The sequence below is a fragment of the Martes martes genome (assembly GCF_963455335.1).
Source record: "Martes martes genome assembly, chromosome: 4".
Taxonomy (NCBI): Eukaryota; Metazoa; Chordata; class Mammalia; order Carnivora; family Mustelidae; genus Martes; species Martes martes.
The window spans coordinates 114,160,242-114,178,248 of NC_137891.1; the positions used below are offsets into that span (position 1 = coordinate 114,160,242).

The following is an 18,007-nucleotide window of genomic DNA, read 5'->3' on the forward strand; positions in this document are numbered from 1 at the left end:
GAGGTCCCCATTTGCTTGTTGGCTATTTGGTTCCGGACCGCTTTCAGCTCCTAGAGGCTGTCTGTAATTTCTTGCCACACAGCCCTTTCTGTAGGCCCTCTCATAACATGGCAGCTTATTCTTTAATGCCTACAGAGTTGAGTTTCTGATTCTCAGGGAGGGCCTGGTCCCTTTTTAAAAGTCATCTACTTGCTTAAGTCAGGCCCACCAAGGATAGTCACCATTCTGAATAACCCCAAATCAACTGATTTGGAACCTTAAATACATCTGCAAAAATCCTTTCACTTTTGTCATAACATAATCTCATCATGTGGTGACATCTTGCCATACTCTGTTGGTTAGAAGCAAGTCCAGCAGGTCCCACCAACACTCAAGAGGAAGGGACTATACATGATGTGTATGTGGCTGGGGAGGATGGGAAGGACATACTAGAGCCTGCCTGCTGTAGCTTATTTTTTTAAATCTGTTTTACAGGGCTTTTTATCAGCAGTTGGACATCCTTTCCCCAAAATGATTTTTAATCATGGAAGGAAAAAGAGGACTTGGGACTATCTTGAATTTGAGGAAGAAGAAGACAAACAGTTAGCAGACTCTATGGCTTCTCTGGCCTATCTGGTATTTGTACAGGGCATCAGTATTGATCAGCTTCCAATGGTCTTAAGGTAGGAGTTAATGTTTGGTTTATTCATGCAATTTTAAAAGTATCAATGAGTATCAAACTCATTGATCTAATTTCCGGTATGTTTATTAATGTACTAATACATTTTAAATGAAGTATAGACAAAAGCTATTTTTATTAATAATACTGCCTATCATCTGTTAAAGCTGGTAGTACTCAAATAGTGAAAAGGTGTTTGGAGGTGGGGGAGAGTAGGGTTGAAACAGACATAATGATGGGGACAAGAATCAGAAAGTATGAAGCCAGACACACTCAAGGGCTTGGTTTGAAGCTGTTGGGATCACCCGGGCCCATAAGGGAGGGAACTGGTTAGTTACTCATGCATGGGGTGGTCTAAGTTGCCATCATCTATTAATTGGATTACTCATGTAATCCTGAGCATTTATATATCCTCAATCCCTTTTAATCCAGCTCTTTCAAAACACAGAGTACTCCCTTACTGAAAACACTTCAGTGGCTATTTGTTGCTCTAAAGTCAAAATCTTCACATGAGACAAGCTTATGCATAATCTGGTCCCTGCTTGGTTGTCTTGATTCACCTTCTACTGCCTTTTCTTTTGTTTACTATGCTCCAGTGACACAGAACTTTTTTTGGTTTCTTACTCAAATACGTCATGAACCTTTCTGCTGTAGGGCCTTTGTATATGCTTAGACCATCTCTAACTTTAAATGTCACTTTATGAAGAAAGTCTCTTATCGCCCAATTTAGGTTGAATCTTCCTTTTGTATTATCTTAACCTTATCTTCCTTTTCCTATAAAGTTTATCAAAATTATTTTTTAAATAAATATATAATTTTATAATGTAATACTTTTTGGACTTTAATATCCATGATAATAAGGATAACATGCTTGTCTTGGAGGCCATAGGTGTCTTTGTGTGCATTTATATATTTATGTGTGAATATACCTGGGGATATATTTCTGTGTAAATGCTGCAATAATGGTTACCACTTCCATGTTCACCATGTACTAAACAGCTTTGTATGCATTATCTAATCTTTACAGTACTATGAAATAGAGCATTCATATTTTCCAGATGAAAATAACAGGCTTAGACAATTTAGGATACAAGTCAATACATACAACTTAACTAGTGGGATAGGTAGATTCAGACAGTTCTGAGTAGGTCGTGGTGGTATAGTGGTGAGCATAGCTACCTTCCAGACAGTTCTGTCTGACCCTAGAGCCTGTACTCTTAATCATACTACCACCAAATTGATTTAGGTACATACGTTGGTTTGCCACAAACTGGGTAGTTTTAAAATAACAGAAATTTACTGTCCCATAGTTCTGGAGGAAAGAAGTCCAAGGTTAGGGTGTGGGCAGGACTGGTTCCTTCAGAGGGCTCTGAGGGAGAGTCTGTTTCATCCTCTCCCCTGTTAGCTGGTGGTTTGCTGGCAATTCTTGATGTTCCTTGGTTTGTAGATCACTCCATTCTGCCTTCATATTCATATAGCATTCTCTCTGTGTCTGTCTCTGTCCAAATTTACCTTTATTATAAGAACACGAGTTGTACTAGAATAGGGCTCGCACTAATGACCTCACTTTATCTCCAGGGTCGGGAAGTTCTTGTTCTGTTCCTGCCCATCCCAATTAAAAAAAAAAAAAAAAAAGGTGGCCCTATCTCCAAATAAGGTCATATGCTGAGGTTCTTTCTGGAGGTTAGGATTCCAACATTTGTTTTTGGAGGGGGGCACAATTCAACCCATAACAGTATTTGTGTTTATAAAATTTCTAAAAATGTACGTGTATGTGATATATACAAATATGTATGTATGTTATCTATTTTAGCCCATCGTACCTTTTGCAATTTAATATGGGGCATATTGAAGTCTTTTTGCAAAGGTAAGATCATTTAGATGGCATCTCAGAATTAAATAGTAGTATTAAAGTAGTTCTTGTTAAGAGTGGGGGAAACTACCTTCTCTTTGCCAGACCCTAATTAATTGGTTATTTTATAAAACAGTGATATAAATATGAGACAAATGAGTTAAAGAGGTTTTACAACAAAAAATCTCTTTTAAATATTAAAATACTGTCTTCTAAGGGAATTTCCAGTCATCTGCTTCTGTGGTTTCTTCCCTTATTAAAAGTTGTAAAGTTAAAACACCTCTGTCCCACTGCAGCCTCCTCGATCTAAGAAGAGGTGGTCAGTAAAAGAAATTCACCATGATTTTGCCTCATGGACACAATCTGAACTGCATTGAAAGGAAAGAGATGTCTTGACCCCACCTTTTCATAATTTAGATTATTAAATTATTGACAGTGATTATATCCAGTAACTTTTCTTATTTGAAGCATTAAGAATGCAAGTCTTTCTCTTTAAAAAAATTACCAAGTAACAAATAATGTATAATTCTTCCAGATAGATATTGAAGAATTTTGCAAAACTCTATACACTTTGTGTTATCTTGTAACATGTTTAAATTCTCTCTTGTGATCAATCAGGACCTTCAGTAGTATCCTATAGGAACATTAGTGACAGTTTATCAATCCCATCTCTTCCCAGGTGAAGGAAGATTTGTAACATGGCAAATGTCCAAAGCCTCGGCCTACAAGGCAGGAATTTCCAAGGGTCTCCTGGCACAAGTAGTTATTAATTCTGTAAATTTACTGTATTATGTATGTCTCAATGATTTTACATTCTTTTTAGTCTCTGTTATAATCATACAATGAGAATATCTATTGATTTGAATCTTAAGTTCTATGTTCTTAAGATTTCCAGACTATTTAGTCATTAAACAAAAACACTTTTGACTCCTTGCATGGTTAGAATAAGAACTTAGGCCTTAGATAATATTTTTTGCCACACAGCTTAAATATTTAGTTAAAGATTATACACCTTTAAAAAAAATGCTATCATAAATGGAAAGCATTTACTTCTTATTTGAAAAGATTTTACAGATTAATCAACTGGAATACATAGTATATCATGTATAATTGGTTTCTTAGCACTTGTTGTTGAAGATCTGTTGGTTGGTTACTAGGAAAGAAGCCCTGAGAGGGCAGATTGTGGTCAGATTCAGATGTCAGTAACCAAGTCACAAGATAATCAAACATGGATTAAGAATTTTGACTAAGTTCTTCAACAGAATTTTTCCTTAATGATACATATTTTTAAAGTCTTTAAATTTCAATTTTTGCTTTATTTTTCCTAACATGAAGAATCATTCTTAAACAGTTTAGAAAAACCATGTTGATAAATTTTCATATTCTCTTCCAGAACAGAAGAGTCTGTTTTCTCCAAAGGAGTGGTAAGATTTGTTTGCACCCATTGTAATATACACACAGCCATTGTCAATAAATATAGCTGTTGATTTTGCTATATATGTATCTGTGCATATATTTTAATCTGTAGGATCTGTTGGAGAATGGTTTATTGAGAATAGAAGACAACAGTCTACTTCACCAGTACTTAGAAATCAAGAGCTTTCTTACTGTACCTCAGGTAAGTAAAATGTGTATTCTAATTTTGACATAGCCCCTTCTTTTTCTAAATTTAAGTAAAGGTCTTTTCAGACTCCTCCCCTACTTCCTTCTCCATATCCTTTGGAAACTCCGGTGCCATGTTTCCAGTAAAACTTGGTGTGATGGTGGAAGTGTTCTAGCTTTGACACAGTATGGAAGCCACTAGCCATACTGAGCACTTGAAATGTCGCTAAAGTTGATTAAGGAACTGAATTTATAATTTAATTTAAATTAATTTAAACTTAAATAGCTATATGTGGCTAATGGCTATCATAGTTGATAGCATAACACCTAGTGCAAAAACATAATTTCCTTCTTTAACACTTTGTTTCTGTAGGGATGTTTCTATAGGAACCTTGGAAATGAAGTTCCTTTACTTGTAACTCAAGTCTTAAGGACTCCGTCAAGGCTTGCATGGACTCATTACTAGAAAGACATTTTGTTTTTTTCCTCCTGTGATTTTATTTTACTTTGTACTACTTATTAGTTATCATAGCCAAGTAGGTCTTAAGATGTTGATGTATAAACATGTTTTTCCACTATTTAAATAGAAAAACATGGCTATTGTTACTAAATTAACACTGATTGTTTTTAATGAATTGATTATATTTTTGCATGTCTGATTTCATTTTTTGCCACTCTAGACAGAATTGTAAATTACAATTGACTTCTAAATTTATACTTTGTAACACCCCACTCAGTTTTAATTGCAAAATGGATAGCTTCCTTTAATGTAACAGTGGAATGAAAGGCTCAGGGAGGGGCACCTGGGTGCTCAGTTGGTTTTTAGCTCAGGTCATGAACTCAGGCTCCTGGGATGGATCCCCACATCTGGCTTCCTGCTCAGTGTGGAGTCTGCTTGTCCTTCTCCCTTTGCCCCCATCCCCAACCTCTGCCCCAAGCCATGTTCCCCCCTCTCTCCCTTCAAATAAATAAAATTGTAAAAAAAAAAAAAAAAAGAATAAAGAGGCTCAGGGAAAAATTTACATAATTTTTATTTTTTTAAGATTTATTTATTTATTTATTTGACAGGCAGAGATCACAAGTAGGCAGAGAGGCAGGCAGAGAGAGAGGAAGGGAAGCAGGCTCCCTGCCGAGCAGAGAGCCCAATGGGGGGTTCAATCCCAGGACTCTGGGATCATGACCGGAGCCAAAGGCAGAGGCTTTAACCCACTGAGCCACCCAGGGGCCCCAAATTTACTTAATTTTTAAATCTCCTATCTTCACTTACAAAATTTTAGTACCCACCATTGATAATATAGTTGTCTGTTGTCAGTATAATCTATTAACATCTGAATTTTATTTTTTATTTCCAGGGCTTAGTCAAAGTAATGACACTTTGCCCCATTGAGACATTGGTATGTAAATGTTTTGGGACTAAATAATAATGAATTACAGTGAGCAAATTTAATGAATAATTTATAATTGACTTTTGAGCACCGGGATTAGGGATATTAACCTCCAGCACAGTCAAAAAGCCACATAAAACTTTTGACTCCCTGAAGACTTAACTACTAGTAGCCTCCTTTTGACCAGAAACCTTACTGATAACAAAATAGTTGATTAACATATAGTTTGTATGTTAGATGTATTGCATACTACATGCATATAATAAAGTAAGCTAGAGAAAAGAAAATGTTAAGAACGTTAAAAGAAAAAAACCACAAGGAAAAAACATATACAGTGCTATACTGTATCTGTTGAAAAAATCCACTTATAAGTGGACCTGCACATTTCAAACTCCTGGTATTCAAGAGTCAACTATAATCTTCACCTTATGTAACAATATTATTTGTTTTATTTTAGAGAAAAAAGAGTTTAGCTATGCTTCAACTGTATATTAACAAGTTGGATTCACAAGGCAAATATACATTATTTAGGTAGGTATCAAGAATGGTTGTCAAGTGTGTAGCTGATTAAACACCAAATTACCTGGTGATTCACAGACCTGTACCCCTGGGGATAAAAATACATTATATGTTTATTAAAATAAAAAAAATAAAATAAAAAATTAAAAAAAAACACCAAATTAATGCTATTTAATTATTCCAGGTTATAGTAATTAAGTATGTTTTACATTTAAGTCGACTCTATTTGGAAGCCTTATTATAATAAATTTTCTTATCCCTATAGGTAGAGAAGGGTTAGTCAAATATTATGGATACATATTATATGAATAATAGTATTTCATTTTAACTAATTGAAATATTCTAAAATTAAAAAACTAGAGAGAGATTACATAAGAGATTGATAAGGCTCCTACTAGAACTTTACACATCCATAATCTCCATTATTCACTGTTGAAATTAATTGCTCTAGAGTTATAACTTTGATAGGCTATTTACTGTAAGTTAATAGAGTTTATTAATAGTGCTGTTTAAGTGGGAAAAGATTCTAGCAACTTTCTGAGTAAAAGAGCAGCAGACCTTTGTGTAAAGCAAATGCAGACTTTATGCATCACACAGTCTATTGCAACTACTCAGCTTTGTCTTTGTAGTAGGGGGGTGGATGTGTTCCAATAAAACAAAACAGGCACCAGTCTGAATTTGGCCTGCAGACCTAGTTTGTTGACACACCTGGTAGTAAATAAAAATGAGTTAAAAATAGATTTGGGCAACGTCAAAGTGCCAAGAACTCTATTTTTTAAGGGTTGGCCAATATTAGCACCCTTGATCCCATCTTCACTTCTATTAATAAGACTTAGACCAGGTTTACGAAATTTTAATTTGATACTTAGGTCTTATACCAGCTTTCCTGTTCTTATCTACCTATATTCCTACCAGGAGATCCCCCTTTCTTAACCCAGTCATACTGAGTTTCCTTTTGTTGTAATTAAGTTAGTCTAATAAGACTAGTCTACTTTGACAGGGAATAATTTGGGGAGTTTTTAGGCTATTTTACTAGTGTCCATTTTTGCCGTGTCAAATCATTGCAACTGTATGCACAAAAGATTCACATTTGGTTTAATAGAAATTTATTGTTGGAAATCTCCAGTTAAAATAGAATTCGCTGGTTAGAGCAAGAACCACAAGTGACTTGGTAATTGGTTGATCACCTTGCTGTCTTCACTGATTGTTTTATTTCTAGAAATAACACGTGGCCCATTTGAATTTGTAAAATTTTCATCATCATTTAAGTATAATGCAGTTGAAGATAAATTCAAATGTATTAAAATTTTGCTTTTAAGGTGCTTATTGAATACAAGTAATCATTCAGGTGTGGAGGCTTTCATTATTCAGAATATCAAAAATCAAATTGATGTGTCATTAAAGGTAAGAGCATAGCTAAGGTGTTCATTATCTTTTTTACTTTGTAGGCTATATTGATTCATTTGTAGAATACATTAATGTGGACTTTTTCCTATGGACTTTTTCTATATCTAGTATTAGGGCGTATTTTTTCACTATTTCTATTTTTTAAAAACCTGGATTTGAAATTTTGTTAACTGTATATTGAAATAGTATTAATTTGAGCTGAGACTATGATTTCATTTTGCTCTGTACTTCTGAAGTATTGGAAATTTAAGTCTACTCTGTTTATGAATAGTAATTCTATACTGGAAACAGGGAAAGGGTGTTTCAATGCTTTCAAACTGGCATCTTGTTCCTAGTGTCTAGAAAAGTGTGAAAGAATGGAAATGAAAGGTTAAAAAGTATTTTTTAAATGTGTAATATTTATTTTTATAGTATGAAGGTATTAGAAGAACAACATGAGTTAATCAACTTATTTAAAACCCTTCCCAATTTTTATTTTGATTTTTCAGAGAACACATAACAACAAATGGTTTACAGGCCCACAGCTGATTTCACTTCTAGATTTGGTACTCTTTCTCCCAGAGGGTGCTGAAACAGATTTACTCCAAAACTCAGATAGGTAAGGTAACCATTACCAAGGTTCACATAGTAAATTCACAATAAAATGTGAAACCCCTGCTTAGCGAACCTAAACAAATAAGATGTATTTTCCTGTTACTTTATGAACTATGGCTAATTCATAAAACTACATAAAGATTTTCATATTTAGGTAATCAGATGCTATGTAAAAACAAAATTAAAAATTCCTCTTTCCAAAAGTATGACTAACAGAATGATTTTATACCTGTGATGTGCCCTGCATAATATACAAGTCATAGGGATTTACAACTATACCATTGGTGACTAAAAACTAAGAATTTCATGTATGTAACATTTGGTTTGGGTTTTATTGTTTTGTTTTCTAGGACATCTAATTTTACTTTAAGTAAATTTTATTTTCTTACTTTTTACTAATTTTACTTTCAGTCTACTAGCATGGATGATGAGCAGTGGTTGTAAGCTTTTAAAAAGGAATCTTAAAATTCAGGCAGTAAGAGATGTTACTTTCAAGTATGAAAGATAACAATTTTCACAATTGCATTTTGTGAACGTGGAGAACAAGAGTGGTAATTACTACTCCAAAAGATTTGTTAAGAGGAGTAATTTCTAATGGCAAACACAATTGTAAAAATATACCCTAAGTTTTAACTTATTTTATTCATTGAAATTGCTGATTATATAAAACTGTACTGTAAGTAACAGGTTATATATTTTTAATTAACAGGATAATGGCTTCATTAAATTTATTGAGATATTTGGTTATCAAAGATAATGAAAAAGACAATCAAGTAAGTGAATTTTTTTTAAAAAAAGAAACAGTATATTCAAAGTGTACAAGCCAGTATTTAATATCTTACCCAGCTACAAAGGCTAGGAGAAGTACCAGCAGTTATTCTAAAACCTGAACTCCCAGGAGCCCTTACCACCCACACCCAGCTTCCCTTTCCTTTTCTTATTGAACCTCTGCCATCTTGCTGCAGTGTTGTATGTAGATATGTAGATATGTTGGATATGTTAGATATACGTTATGTTAGATATGTAGATATGTTGGATATGTTAGATATACGTAGATATGTTGCAGGTCCTCAGTTAACTAAATTTTTGGAGTGTGCCTATGTTTGGGTGTCTTTGTTTAATTGCCTCCACCTGTAAGTCATGATTTAAGTCTAAGCTGTCTAAAATAAAATCAGCTGATAATTTGATATTCCCTCACCAGATATGACTAATTTGAAGCATTTTCAGCACTAAAACTGAAATCTGTTAATATCACCTTCTGGATAATGTGTAGGAAGTTTATTGTTTTTTTCTTAATAGTGCATCATTAGAGGTATTCAGTGAAGACAAAACTATTTGAGGGAGATTTGTCATACAGTAAAATTGGATTTGCTTTTTATCTTCTCCTTTCTTTCTACCTATTTTCTATTCTAATAGTTGCTTTCCCATAATGCGTCATCTCTATTAACTATAACTGAATCACATATGTAGTTAATCTGTTTTTTGGTTTTTGGGTTTTTTTTTAAGAAAATAATTTAAAAAATGAAAGTATTTTTTCACGGGGCTTGAGCTTACCACCCTGAAGTCAAGCGGACCTGAGCTGAATCAGAAGTTGGGACACTTAACAGACTGAGGCACCCAGGAGCCCCTGACTTTTATATAAGGATGCCAAAGAGCTTTTTTTTTTCTTAAAGATTTTATTTATTTATTTCACAGAGAGACATCACAAGTAGTCAGAGGTGGGGGGGGGAGCAGGCTCCCTGCCGAGCAGAGAACCCAATGTGGGGCTTGATCCTAGAACCCTGAGATCATGACCTGAGCCAAAGGCAGAGGCTTAACCCACTGAGTCACCCAGGGACCCCGATGCCAAAGAGCTTTTTAAAAGAAAATTTAATCATGATTTGGAATGAAAAGTTTATAAGAAAAGTTGCTACTTCCTTCCCTTTTGACTGAATTTAGTAGATTCAGTGAACTGACCTCCTGTTTATCCCTCTTCAGTCAAAAATAGTTATTTGCTATTATTGACTAGTGCTTATTCTTCCCCAGCATCTTATTGTGAAGCTTTTTAAACATACAACCAAGTTGAAGATAATTTTACAGTGATCCCTCACTGATTTACCCACCACCAAGATGCTACCATTAACATTTTAGTCTACTTTTTTTTTTTTTTTTTTTTTTTTTTTATTTGTCAGAGAGAGAGAGAGGGAGAGAGAGCGAGCGAGCACAGGCAGACAGAGTGGCAGGCAGAGGCAGAGGGAGAAGCAGGCTCCCTGCTGAGCAAGGAGCCCGATGCGGGACTCGATCCCAGGACGCCGGGATCATGACCTGAGCCGAAGGCAGCCGCTCAACCAACTGAGCCACCCAGGCGTCCCATTTTTTAGTCTACTTTTATCATATATCCATCTTGCTACCTTCTGTTTACCAGTGTCTTATTTGTAAACTACTAAGAGCATACTTTCCCCTAAATATTTCAGTAAACAGTTAAATATGTCTGTAGTTTTTCTGAGATAAAATTTACATGAAATGCATAGATTTTAAGTGTGTATCTCTGAGTTTCAACAAATGGATAGATCTGTTATCCAAATCTTTATCAAATATAAAACATTGGTACCCTGTGTCCTTTTCAACTTACTTTTTTATTTTTTAATTTTTTAGATAATGTAGGCATTGAAAGGATCTTTAACTTGCACAAGGGCACATACCTAGTAAGTGGTAGAGATAGCTATGACTTCAGGCAATGGCCAGAACCTTTGAATCACAAAGTATATCCTGACTCCTAAAGGAGCTTCTGGTAAAAAAATAGAAAAGATGGTAAATGAAACTCAACAACAGTGGAGGCCCTGAGGCTTTAGGAAGGTGTCCTTGGAATAAGGTATGAGTTTACCTTTTTAGTAATCTGGAAAGGCTGTACCTAAAAATGATGTGATTTGCCTGACAGAAAAAGAATCTTTTTGATTAAGAGTGATTAATTTATTAGGTAAGGAACACAGTGTGCTACAGGGGCAGCAAATGGGACTCTGCCCAGAGAGGGAAGGCAGAGCAGTTTAGGATTGTGGAATATCTCCTATTATATCCACAGATGCCTCACTTATATTTGGCTTGAATGTTGTATGGTAAAGAAAAGGATATAACCAGTTTATAAAATCATTTTCTTATTTAATGGTTTAAAAAAGTTTCTTAGGGAGGTGCCTGTGTGGCTCAGTCTGTTGAGCATCTGTCTTCAGCTCAGGTGTTGATCCCAGGGTCCTGGGATTGAGCCCCGCGTGTCGGGAGCCTACTTCTCCCACTCTCCCCTGCTTGTGCTCTCTCACTCTCTTTCTCTCAAATAAATAAACTCTTTTAAAAAAAATTTCTTGGGAATCAAATATTCCAAAGTATTACTGTGCGAGTTACTGTATGAATTCTTATACTGAGGAGATTAGGGAAAAAAATGTGTGCAAGATGGCAACCTGATATATTTGAGACATCTTAAGAACCTGTTTGTTCATCACAGAAACACTTCTCCCAAGTGAAGTTGTAACAGGTCATATAGACAGACACTGAAAGGTAAATCTGTTTGCTATGGTTAATCAAAAAATGACAGCTTCTGAGTTTTATAAAGTTTGATTAAAGAAGAAACAAAATGATACCCTAGTGAGGCTGAATTATGGGTAGTTTTATTCAAAGACTCCTACTCGTACTTTTTTTTGTTTGTTTTAAGATTTGAGAAAGAGTGTGAGCCTGGGGGTGGGAGCACAGAGAGGGGCAGAAGGAGAGAGAGAGAATCTCCAGCCAGTTCCTTGCTGAGGAGGGAGCCTGCCACAGGACCCTGAGATCATGACCTGAAATCAAGAGTCAGATGCTCAGGGCACCTGGGTGGCTCAGGTGGTTAAACATTTGCCTTCAGCTCAGGTCATGATCTTGGAGTCCTGGGATCAAGCGCTGCATCGGGCTCCCAGCTCAGTGGGGAATCTGCTTCTCCCTCTGCTTCCTCCGCAGTGCTCTCTCACTCACTGTCTTTCTCTCAAATAAATAAATTCTAAAAAAAAAAAAAAAAAGTCAGATGCTCAACCGAGTAAGCCAACAACCAGGCACCCTTTACCAGTACCTATTTTTGACCAGTTAAGCATGCTGAGAGGTGAACTAGTCAGATGGAAGGCTGAGAAGGAATCAGAAGGTATACAGGGAAATTAAGAACAGGGTCATTTAAGTACAAAACAAAGTGATTCATAATTAAATAATAATCCATTTCTTTTCCTGCTATTTTGGGTGGCTGTGAGCTGATTTAGTCTTTTCAAAAGTCATTTTCCTTTTCATCTTATTTCTCTTCACCCATTTATCTCTGCATAAGTTATAGGTACCTTCTCCCACACTTCAGCTTCACAAAACTGTTCTTGAACCTCCATCTGTACTGGTAAAACCAACTTAGTTTTTATACCTAGTGTTCTGTTTGGTATCTTTACTTATTTATTTTGGTAAGTGTTTTTAAATATTAGTTGTTTTGAATTACAGTAATTTATTCTAATACATAGCCCATAATAATTTTATCACTCACCTTCTATCCTATCTACTTATATACTTTCCCATCTGCCTGCTTACCCATTGTTGCCCTAAACTGATATTGTAGTATGTTGATTGAAAGTAGGGTCAAGGGAAGCCACAGGAGATTATAAAGGCCACAAGTATCAGGAATTTTTAAAAACTGAGTTATGTAATGTATGCAGATTTGCTTTTCATTTAGGAAAAAACTATAATATCTGGCATATATATACATGTACATATAATTCCATATCGTCCATATTTTGGGTTTTCATTTATTGAAACATATGCTTTGTATATTATTTGCAGAGCCAGATGACTTTAGTGATACACATTCCTTATTATTACAATATTAATAATGGAAACAATAGTTCTGTAGCATTACTTCATAAATAAGAATCCTTTCCAAATAAGGAGGAGGGAAATTGGGTGTTATTCATTTCCTTCTTTTATTTCTTCATTGTCATGATTGACTATTCTTTGCGAGGTCTCTGTCTGTTTTGGCAATAAATTTCATTAGGTTTCAGAATTACTTAGTCTTCCTTTTTTTTTTTTAAGATTTTATTTATTTGACAGAGTGAGAGAGATCACAAGTAGGCAGAGAGACAGGCGGGTTGGGGGGGCAGCAAGCAGGTCCTCACTGAGCAGAGACCCGATGCGGGGCTTGATCCCAGCCGAAGGGGCAGGAACCCGAGCCAAGGGCAGAGGCTTAACCCAGGCGCCCCTAGTCTTCCTTTTTTTGAGACAGGCTTCAGTGGTGCATTTTGAATTATATAGGTAAGCTTTAAAACTGAAAAAACTTTCATTACTACATAAATGAGTCTACTTGGGAAAAATTAAAAGCAAACATTTGTGAAAACTTCACATTTTTATTTTTATCCTTATAACTACTTTTTTTAATTCTTACGTTACTTTTTCTCGACACTGAAGATAAATCTTAAAATGATTTTCTTTGTAGTATTTTTTAAAGATCTAGTAAACTTATTATAAGAGAAAATTTATTTCCACAGCTTCTACACTCTTACATGCTTCTAAAATTATTACAGTTCATCATATGAAAGATTTGTAGAATTATGCTGAATAGAATGCACAACAGATTTTCTGTAACCTAATTTTGCCACAATTTTATTGCCTTATAAGTTTTAGGATTATGGGCCATATATTAAATTATTGTCATTAAAAACAACTAAGCTCTTAGGTTGCCTGGATGCCTCAGTCAGTTAAGCCTCCAACTCTTGGTTTTGGCTCAGGTCATAATCTAAGGGTCATGAGATCAAACCCTTCACTGGGCTCCATGCTCAGCACAGAGTCTCACTGAAATTCTCTCTCCCTCTCTCTCTGCTCCTTCCCCCGCTTGCCTACTCTCTTTCCCTCTCTTCTCTAAAATAAACAAAATCTAAAAAACAAAAACAAGGGGCATCTGGGTGGATCAGTCAGTTAATCATCTGTCTTCAGCTCAGGTCATGATCTCAAAGTCCTAGGATTGAACCCTGAGTTCGGCTCCCCGCTGCTCAGGGGGGAGTCTGCTTCTCCCTCTGCCTGCTGTTCCCCCTCCCCCACTCATGCTTGCTCTCTCTTTCTCAAATAAATATTTATTTTGTAGCCATATCTGAATATTTAAAATGTGAATTAAAAAAAAATTTAATTAAAAATTCAGTTTCTCCAAGATGGGACTGGGGAGGGAGATAAACCATTAGAGACTCTTAATCTCAGGAAACAAACTGAGGGTTGCTGGGGGTTGGGGGGCAGGGATAGGGTGGCTGGGTTATGGACATTACGGAGGGTATGTGCTATGGTGAGTGCTGTGAATTGTGTAAGACTGATTCCAGACCTGTACCCCTGAAGCAAAAAATACATTATATATTAATTAAATAAATAGATAAATTCATATCGTGAAAAAAAATTCAGTTTCTCATTGGCATTGGATGTGGCCATTTTAGATCTTTGTAACTTCACATATATTCCTAATGAGAATCACCTGGGTATTTGTTATTTTATGCATATAAATGCAAATTCCTGGGTTTAGCCCTGAATCTACTCAGTCTCCAAGTGAAGCACAGAAATCTACATTTTTAACTAACACAGTGAAGTTTGAGAACCTTTATATAATTATGAATAAAATCTATTTTACGAGATGTATGTATACAAGGTAAAAAATATTAACCATTTAAAACTGAATAATTAGGGACGCCTGGGTGGCTCAGTTGGTTGAGCGGCTGCCTTCGGCTCAGGTCATGATCCCAGCGTCCTGGGATCGAGTCCCACATCGGGCTCCTTGCTCCGCGGGGAGCCTGCTTCTCCCTCTGCCACTCTGTCTGCCTGTGCTCACTCTCTCTCTCTCTGACAAATAAATAAATTAAAAAAAAAAATCTTAAAAAAAAAACCTGAATAATTAAAAGTTGATTACAAAATAGGTTTTCAAGTGGTCCACTTCTAGTTAAGGATAACTGGGTTCCTAAGTTTCCCTTTTTTTACCTAAGATATTTTCCTTTGTAAAGAGTACCTGGTAACTTAATAATACTACTGAATTTTCTCTTTCCTCTTCTGTCTCCTCCTTCTCTCTTTATCCCCAATTCTCTCTCCTCCTTTCCCTCTCCCCTACCTCCAGCCCCTCCCCTCCCATTTTCCTGTCTTTCTAATAAAATTAAGACTTTATGATACTTTTCCTTTAAGTATATAGGAGGAAGTACTCTTGGGATAAAAGCTTAAAATATGGATGACAGAATAACCCTAAGCTGTTTTAGGTAAAATCTCTGTCTACATTGATCACCAGAAAGTTCATAACAAATTTGTGTTAGAAATATTTCCATCAGGGCGCCTCAATGGCTCAGTCAGTTAAGCATCTGCCTTTGGCTCAGGTCGTGATGTCAGGGTCCTGGGATCAAGCCCCACATTGAGCTCCCTGCTCAGCAGGGAGTCTTGATTCTTCCTCTCCCTCTGTAATCTCTCTTGCTTTCTCTCTCTCTCTCAAATAAATAATATCTTAAAAAAAAAAAAATAGGGGCGCTGGGGTGGCTCAGTCAGTTAAGCAGCTGTCTTCAGCTCAGGTCATGATCCCAGGATCCTGGGATCAAGCCCTGCATCGGGCTCCCTGCCCAGGGAGAAGCCTGCTTCTCCCTCCTCCTCTGTCTGCTTCTCCCCCTACTTGTGCTCTCTCTGTCAAATAAATAAATAAAATCTTAAAAAAAAAAAAGAATGTTTCCATCAAGAGGGAAGGGAAGGAGAGGGAAGGAAGAACTAGATCTATGACAAGGATATCAATTGAAAGGTCATGAGTTGAAGGAATATATAATGTAGTCATTATAGGGATGGTTTTTACAGGAAAAGAAATGTCTCATCATATGGATTATTCTCAAATAATTTTCTCATGAATGAAACTTCTAAGTTACAGATTGCAAAATTAGGAGCTGTCCAAATAGTGTATTAATGAGTATGCTGTCCAAAGTACATTTTTGTTTTTATTGGTATTCATATAAAATAACCAGATGTAATAATGAATGTATTAAACAGGAAACTATCTTGAAAGGCAAGGATCAGATTTTATTTTTGTTTCTCTAACTCTTAACATGTGTTTAATAATAGTAGGCAGTCAAGAAATGTTGAGCCAAATAACTAATTCTTTCATTAATTCTTCTGAGTAGACTGGATTATGGACAGAACTTGGAAAGATTGAGAATAATTTCTTAAAGCCACTCCATACAGGACTTAATATGTCAAAAGCACATTATGAAGCAGAAATTAAAAACAGCCAAGAAAATAGCCAAGGTTGGTAATGTGCAATTTTATTTTTGGTTAGGTCTAGAAATTAGTCAACTTTTAGAACTGTCAATTATATTCAAAATAAAGAACTTTTTCATCTCATACTTGTTTATTTTCTAACAAACAAGGAAACATGACAGCTAAGTTATTTTATTTATAATTAAAATGATTTTTAGCAGATCTGTAAGCCAGTTAACACTGAAATTGGGTTAACAAAGATTTAAACCAAATTGAAGCATATTCTGGTTTAAAACCGATTAAAATCAAATTCTGATTAAGAATCTAATTATACTATAAATATTTCTGTTTGGATATTACACTAACTTGGGCATGGCTCTGTACATCCTCACCCTCAAGTAAATCTGTGCAGATTACAAAAAAGAATCTTAGATCCAGAATTACTTTTTAAAATCAGCAAACAATTCTATAATAATCTTTTGCTCTTTTCTGTATAGCTATGGCGTATTTCTTAAAGGCATTACTAGAATTTTTTTTTTTTTTTTTTTTTTTTACTGTAATGGGTATAATAATGAAAGTAGCTTATAAATTCATTATTGAAATCTGGGAGTTGTTTTTAATGGTTAAATGTGACACCTGATTTTTTTTCTTCTCTTACAGAAGTCCAGAAGTCTAAAGATCTTTGTTCTATAACTGTAGGTGGAGAAGAGATCCCTAATATGCCTCCTGAAATGCAGCTTAAGGTAGATCTGAAATTTTCCTAAGCTATATCCAGCTGAAGACTTTTGGTTTTTTTGCTCTAACAGCAACATTAATATAATACTAATTTCCCTTGGCACTGCAGGTCCTGCATTCAGCTCTTTTCACATTTGATTTGATTGAAAGTGTTCTGGCTCGAGTAGAAGAACTCATTGAAATAAAAACAAAGTCTGCCCCTGAAGAAAATATTGGGATAAAGTGAAACCTCCATTTCCTAAATAAAAACTAGTAAAATACTTTATTTTCCATTATGATTATTTAATACCTTTATAAAGACTTTTCTGTAAAATACTGCTAGAAAAATAAATGTAGCTTTTCTCATTTACTGGTTTCTGTGATGACACATTATGGATCAGTAGTAGTTTTTGGTTTTAAAATGATAATTTACATGGTAAATAATGCCCATGTATGTATTCTAAATTCTACTTAGTTGAAAATCTAATACAAACTAGTAATAGTCTATTATAATCTCATAAAATATAGTTGTATTGCCTTCCTTCATATAGTTGTAGTGAGTTTATAAATACATTTTACACTTTATGTTCCAATTAGATGCTTTCTTACACTTCAGAATTCCTGGTGTCAAAAAGGAATATCACACCACTGTAAAAGTGTAAGAGAGGTTTTCAGGCCAGCTGGTTACTTCTCTTAATTTCCCTTTCTTTCCCTACCTTAGAAGTCTTATGGGGCACAGTCCCATCACCACCTCTCTAGCAGCAGTTATAATATGAACACATCTGCAAACATTAATTTTAGAAATACTGGCAGCCCTTGTGGAAAAGTTAAAAAGTCTACATGACTTTTCCTTTAGTCTAAGGGGCTAGTTAGAAAATGCTGTGTTTTTATTTTGTAATAAATATTTTCCTTCCAACTTAACTTGTATCACCAAGAAACTGCATCTGAGTTTTATCATATGTGTATGTGCCAATTTTTTCTAAACATTATTAAAGGAATTACTCAACAAAACTGAAAATCATTTTTAATCATATATATTTTATTTTTTTTAATTAAAAAAAT

General features: G+C 35.2%; 1 protein-coding gene across 1 annotated transcript in view; it reads left to right on the plus strand.

Moving 5' to 3' along the window:
• The window catches only part of GLMN (glomulin, FKBP associated protein), a 36,150-nt gene extending 18,191 nt beyond the window's left edge, over window positions 1-17,959 (plus strand). Inside the window, exons 8-19 of the mRNA XM_080800542.1 lie at window positions 475-662; window positions 2,472-2,525; window positions 3,904-3,934; window positions 4,039-4,128; window positions 5,465-5,506; window positions 5,955-6,028; window positions 7,336-7,420; window positions 7,912-8,021; window positions 8,727-8,790; window positions 16,156-16,279; window positions 16,892-16,974; window positions 17,076-17,959. Of these exons, the coding sequence (XP_080656668.1) occupies window positions 475-662; window positions 2,472-2,525; window positions 3,904-3,934; window positions 4,039-4,128; window positions 5,465-5,506; window positions 5,955-6,028; window positions 7,336-7,420; window positions 7,912-8,021; window positions 8,727-8,790; window positions 16,156-16,279; window positions 16,892-16,974; window positions 17,076-17,192 (1,062 nt within the window). The 3' untranslated portion in view covers window positions 17,193-17,959. The remainder of the gene's footprint in view (window positions 1-474; window positions 663-2,471; window positions 2,526-3,903; window positions 3,935-4,038; window positions 4,129-5,464; window positions 5,507-5,954; window positions 6,029-7,335; window positions 7,421-7,911; window positions 8,022-8,726; window positions 8,791-16,155; window positions 16,280-16,891; window positions 16,975-17,075) is intronic.
• Window positions 17,960-18,007: the final 48 nt, after the last annotated feature.